The sequence below is a fragment of the Ipomoea triloba genome, chromosome 14, assembly GCF_003576645.1.
Source record: "Ipomoea triloba cultivar NCNSP0323 chromosome 14, ASM357664v1".
Lineage (NCBI taxonomy): Eukaryota > Viridiplantae > Streptophyta > Magnoliopsida > Solanales > Convolvulaceae > Ipomoea > Ipomoea triloba.
The window spans coordinates 16,805,354-16,811,065 of record NC_044929.1 but is presented as its reverse complement, the minus strand read 5'-3'; the positions used below and the strand labels follow the sequence as shown (position 1 = coordinate 16,811,065).

At 48.8% G+C, this 5,712-nt stretch overlaps 2 protein-coding genes across 2 annotated transcripts; both read right to left on the bottom strand.

Annotated features, from left to right (window-relative positions):
* Window positions 1-309: 309 nt before the first annotated feature.
* On the bottom strand, window positions 310-3,189 carry LOC116004037. Its single transcript, XM_031243978.1, has 5 exons — window positions 2,784-3,189; window positions 2,571-2,635; window positions 2,187-2,300; window positions 1,194-1,947; window positions 310-1,109 (listed from the first exon to the last, which is right to left on the bottom strand). The coding sequence occupies exons 1-5, from the start codon at window positions 3,187-3,189 to the stop codon at window positions 310-312; spliced, it is 2,139 nt and encodes a 712-aa protein (XP_031099838.1).
* A 246-nt stretch (window positions 3,190-3,435) lies between these two features.
* On the bottom strand, window positions 3,436-4,467 carry LOC116004036. Its single transcript, XM_031243977.1, has one exon. It carries the CDS (start codon window positions 4,465-4,467, stop codon window positions 3,436-3,438), a length of 1,032 nt encoding a protein of 343 aa, XP_031099837.1.
* Between the last annotated feature and the right edge of the window lie 1,245 nt (window positions 4,468-5,712).

Here is a 5,712-nt window from a genome sequence, read left to right as displayed (position 1 = left end):
CTAGCTTGGAGTCACATCGGATGCGAATTTTTTCTGCTCGTAGTCCTACTGCTAACCGCAGTCCGTTGAGGAGGGCCTCATATTCTGCCTCATTGTTAGATAATTTGAAATGGAACCTGATTGCATAGTAAGCGCGGAATCCTTCTGGGGTGATGAGCACTACTCCACTACCGCAACCTTTACTGTTGGATGAGCCATCCGTAGACAAGGTCCACNCTGATAAAATTTTGTTAAGTGTTCTGAATTCCATATCCTATCAATCAACCTACCACCTACTGTCATCAACTTGTAAGTTCCTGGACGAATCACCTAGTCTATGATGTACGGACCCTCCCATTTTTTCGCGAACTTGCCTCCTTCCAAGGGTTGACTGGCTTCTCTCCTTCTCAAAACATAATCACCTACTTGAAAGTACATGGGTTTAGCTTTGGCGTCATGATAGGACTTCAACTGCCTGTTGTAGTTTTCCATCCTACAAAATGCAGCTTCTCGCCTTTCATCTATGAAATTGAGATCGGTTCCCTGTTGGATCTCATTTTGCTCTGCCTCGTACTCTTCCATCCTTCTACTTGGTATCATCACCTCTGATGGAGCTCGAGCTTCGAACCCGTAACTCAATGCGAAGGGAGTTTCACCAGTAACCTTCCTTGGGGTTGTGCGATAGGTCCAAAGGATGCTGTCCAGTTCCTCAACCCACGCCCCGCCAGCTGCTTCCAATTTCCTCTTCAAACCATCAAGGATGGTTCTATTGGCATTCTCTACCTGACCATTCGCCTGTGGGTATGACACCGCCACCCGGCTGTGCTTGATGCCCCATTCCGTCAAAAAGTCTGAAAACTCTCTGCCTTCGAATTGACGTCCGTTGTCAGTGATTACTTGGATGGGGATGCCGAAGCGGCATAGTATGTTCTTCTCTACAAAATTTTTACACCTGGCTGCTGTGATACTAGCCAAAGGTTCAGCTTCCACCCATTTGGTGAAGTAGTCAATGGCCACGATAATGTACTTCCGGCTTCCCGAGCCCGTGGGCAGGGCTCCCACCAAATCTATTCCCCATCTTGAGAATGGAATTGCTGTGCTCACCGGAGTGTAGTTGGTTGCGGGTCGTCCTGGCAATGTCTAGAATTCTTGACACCTAGGGCATCGCTTGGCGTATTCTGCGCAATCCTTCAACATCTTTGGCCAGAAGAAACCTTGCAGCATGATGCGTCGAGCTATGGTGTATGCTCCTTGATGCGCGGAGCACACTCCTTTGTGGACTTCTCTCATCATCAACTCTGCTTCGTCAGGGTATACACACTTCAAGAGTGTGCCATTATAGGCTCGTTTATATAACTTGTCTTCCAATATCACGTAGCTGGGTGGCCGCAACCTTGTTAGCTTTGCATCTTGCTCGTCTACTGGTAAAGTGCCATCCTTCTTGTACTTTGTGATGTGGTCAATCCAACATGGCTCTCTGGATTGCACGGGGCAGACCCATGAGATGTCGATGTTGGATGTCTCCAAATCCTCAACCCGAGCAATCTTGCGAATGTGGCCAGGGATCCCAGTGCTCAGCTTGGAGAGCATGTCAGCGTCAGCATTCTGTTCTCGAGGTACTTGGTGAATTTCATACCCCTCGAATTCTCGCAAGGTTCGCAGCACTGCGTCCCTATACCTTTGCATGTTCCCTTCATTGGCTTCGTATTCCCCAGTCACCTGGCCGACCACTAGCTTGGAGTCACATCGGATGCGAATTTTTTCTGCTCGTAGTCCTACTGCTAACCGCAGTCCGTTGAGGAGGGCCTCATATTCTGCCTCATTGTTAGATAATTTGAAATGGAACCTGATTGCATAGTAAGCGCGGAATCCTTCTGGGGTGATGAGCACTACTCCACTACCGCAACCTTTACTGTTGGATGAGCCATCCGTAGACAAGGTCCACCATCCACCATCTTCATTTTCCACCTGCTCCGTCACCTCGCGGGCTGTGCATCCACTATGAAGTCCGCGAGAGCTTGACTTTTGATGGCGGGTCTTGGTTTGAATTCAATGTCGAACTGGCTGAGGTGCATGGCCCATCTCGCCATCCTAGCAGAGTTAGTGTTCCGTAAGAAACTCCCCAATGGTTTATGTGAGAGTACATAGATAGGATGAGCTTGGAAGTAATGGGCCAACCTTTTAGAGGCGGTGACCGCAACGAATACTGTTTTTTCTACGGCCGTGTACCATAGCTCTGCATTGTGTAAAGCTTTGCTCACATAGTAAATGGGACGCTGAGTCCCTCCTTCCTCTTTGACCAACACGGAGCTGATCGCACCCTGTGATATACCCAGGTATAAGAGTAAGGTTTCACCCGTCTCTGGTTTTGCAAGCAGTGGCGGGGATAGAAAATATTTTTTCAAGTCATCGAAGGCCGACTGACACTCTGGAGTCCATTCAAACCCCTTCTTCTTCTTTAGTATCTGGAAGAAGGGGAGGGATCGTTCGGCCGATTTAGATAGAAATCGACCCAAAGCCGCTAAGCGACCATTGAGACTTTGGACTTCTTTGATGGACCGCAGGGGTTCCATGTCAAGAATGGTTTTTACCTTTTCTGGGTTTGGTTCTATCCCATTTCTAGTGACCATAAATCCCAGAAACTTGCCCCCATTGACTGCGAAGGTGCATTTTTTAGGGTTCAAGCGTAAATTGAAATTTCTCATAATAGAAAATACCTCGTTAAGGTCTTTGACATGGGAGGCACCTCTACGGCTTTTGACAATCATGTCGTCTATGTACGCCTCTATGTTTCGTCCCAGTACTTTCCCAAACAACTTGGCAACCATCTGGGTGTAAGTTGCGCCTGCGTTTTTGAGGCCGAACGGCATGACCAAGTAGCAAAAATGCCTTCTGGGTGGTGAACGCGGTCTTCTCAGCATCTTCCTCATGCATGAATATTTGATGGTACCCACGGAAGGCATCCATGAAGCTCATCAATTCACATCCTGCCGTCTCATCTACCAGCTGGTCTATGTTTGGCAAGGGGAATCGATCCATAGGGCAGGCTCTGTTGAGATCTGTATAATCCACGCACATTCTCCACGTGGAGCCTTTTGGGGCCAGGACTATGTTGCTCAACCACTCGGGATAATAGATCTCCTTGACATGTCCTGCCTGTGTCAACGCGACCACCTCGTTTTTCACAAAGTCCCTTCGTTCAGCCGACATGTATCGCTTTCTTTGCTGTATTGGTTTCTTGGTAGGGTCCACGGCTAACTTATGGGTTATGATGTTTCGATTGATACCTGGCATGTCTTCTGGACCCCAAGCAAAAACTTCTTTAAACTCTCGGATGACTTCGATTATCTAGGCTCTTAGTTCCGGTGCCAATCCAGTGCCAATCTTTACAACCCTATCTGCTCGTGCGGGATCGACCACCACGTCTTCCGTTTCTGATGCAGGCTCGGCGCGTGGCTAGCCCTCCTCTTCTTTCAGCACTCTTTCTGCAATGGTGTGGACTTGCAGATCTTTCTGTCCAATTTTCTTGCACGCTTTGACGTAACAGCTACGAGCTGCTCTCTGATCTCCTCTCGCAACTCCTATCCCGTATGGCGTGGGAAATTTCATGCACAGGTGCTCCATCGAAATTACTGCCTTCAGATCTTCCAAAGCTGGCCTCCCCAGTATGATGTTATGGGCACATGTGAGTTTCACCACAATGAACTCCATGTTCATCTTGGAGGTGTTGGGGCTCACGCCTATCTCTACTGGTAGTACCACGGATCCCTCTGTTTCTATTGAATCCCCAGTAAACCCAGAAAGTGGAGTCCGTACCTCTTTGAGCTGATTTCTGGGCAGTCCTAGTTTGGTGAAAGCGTCATAGTACATCACGTTGACTGAGCTCCCGGTGTCTACGAGTATGCGATGCACGATGCTGTCGTTGATCTCCATCTTGATTACCAACGCATCTCGGTGAGGTAGTGGACCTTCTGGGAGGTCATCGTCAGAGAAGGTAATGGCTTCCCTCCTCTGCTTTTTTCCCTTTGGAAGGCTGACCACCTCACCTACATATAATTGGCGACTCCACTTCTTCCTTTCTACTTGTGTGTCTCCGCCTGCAGGACCTCCGTAGATAAAGTGTATGGTCTGCTTCTTGTGTTTCCTGGGCTCTTCTGAGTCTTTGTCAGAGAGATCACGCTCCGTTATGGTTACTTGGTCGTGTTCCCTTTTCTTACCACTCGAGGATGACAGTTCGGAGCTGTCATCCTTTTTCCAAACGTTTTTTGGTAGATTGTGCTGAGGTTGTTGCTGGCCTGACTTTTGTTGACCTGTTCGTTTGACGAATTGTCTGAAATATCCCCTCTGGATGAGTTCTTCAATCTGGCGTTTTAACACGTTGCATTCATCGGTATCATGGCCCACCTGCCTATGGAATTTGTAATACTTGGATTGATCCGCATTTGGGGAGACTTTCATGCACTCTTGCGGAAATTGCACGATCCCCATGTCTTCAGCTTGATTTAGGATTACGCTAACTGGGTGAGTTAGCGGTGTTAGATGTCGTAATGGGATGAGGCGAGGTCGGTCATCTCTTCCCTTCTTTGAGGGTGGTTGGTTTGGTCGTGGTGCCTGGCTGGGCGAACCAGCTTTATCAGGTTGCCCACTCTTTCGTCCTTCCTCCTCATCCTTTTTTCTCCTGTCAGCCTCCTCAGCGTCTGCGTACTGGTTGGCCGTTCTCATGAGTTCTTCATAAGAGCGTGGGTGGTGGGCGTTCATTTGTTTGTGGAAATCACCTGACCTCAGTGCTTGGATGAAGATGAGAATCGCTGCCTTCGAATCGAAGTCATATACGTTGTTGACTTCTTTTTTCCATTTGCTTAAGAAGTCTCGCAGGCTTTCTCCGTTATCCTGCTTTACCCCACCGAGATGTGAGAATGGTTTCTTATGTTGTATACTTCCTGAGAAATAAGACAAGAAACTTTTGGATAGCTCTGCAAAAGTTTGAATTGATCCGTCCGGGATTGTGTTAAACCAATCTTGAGCAGTTCCGTCCAAAGTGGACAAGAACGCTCTGCACATGATAGCATCGCTTGCCCCAATCATGACCATGGCTACCTTGTATCTTGTCATATGGGTACGCGGATCTGAAGTGCCAGTGTAGGCCTTGATGGTGGGGAGTCGAAAGTCTTTTGGAAGAGGAACTTCCATTATGTCAGGAGAGAATGGAGCGGCCATTCTTACCTCCGGTTCTGGTGAGTGTTCTCTTGCTTCTACTTTCTTTTCCAAATCATCTATCTGCCTTTGGAGTCTTTCCACCAGGCCTTCTTGTGGTGTTTTGTGTCTAGTGGAGTGACGCGGAGCCCATCCACCAGATTCGACCATCCTTTCTCCGGATGGTCGTTTGGTTACTGCCTTTCCTGCTTGGGCACGGGGACCTCTATTGGAGGATCCTTGCACCCCAAGCCGATCTCGGATAGATCTAGAAGCCGCCGGTCGTTCTCGAACAGATCTGGAAACTGGTTGAGTTCCACCTTCCTGTCGTTGAGTTCTGTTTTGCCTCGGAGATTGCACTTCTTCCTCCAGAGGGGGTGGTGGCGGTAAGATCTGGCCTTGCATTCCTGCGACTAGTTGGGCCATCGTCGCCGCTGCCTGTTGGATGACCTGCGCTGCTGCCTGAAGGTCCACCACCTGGGCAGGAGCAGCAGTTGCTGGGAGGGGAGTACGACCACCACCATGGTTGTTGTTGAGTTG

Excerpts from the sequence above, each read along its gene's own strand:
- LOC116004037 (XM_031243978.1), bottom strand. The coding sequence starts at position 3,189 with ATGTCGGCTGAACGAAGGGACTTTGTGAAAAACGAGGTGGTCGCGTTG. Across the intron at positions 2,636-2,783 it reads TTGCCAAGTTGTTTGGGAAA|TCAATGGGGGCAAGTTTCTG; the intron begins GTACTGGGACGA and ends GCACCTTCGCAG. Across the intron at positions 1,948-2,186 it reads ACACGGCCGTAGAAAAAACA|GTGGAAAATGAAGATGGTGG; the intron begins GTATTCGTTGCG and ends GTGACGGAGCAG.
- LOC116004036 (XM_031243977.1), bottom strand. The coding sequence starts at position 4,467 with ATGGGGATCGTGCAATTTCCGCAAGAGTGCATGAAAGTCTCCCCAAAT.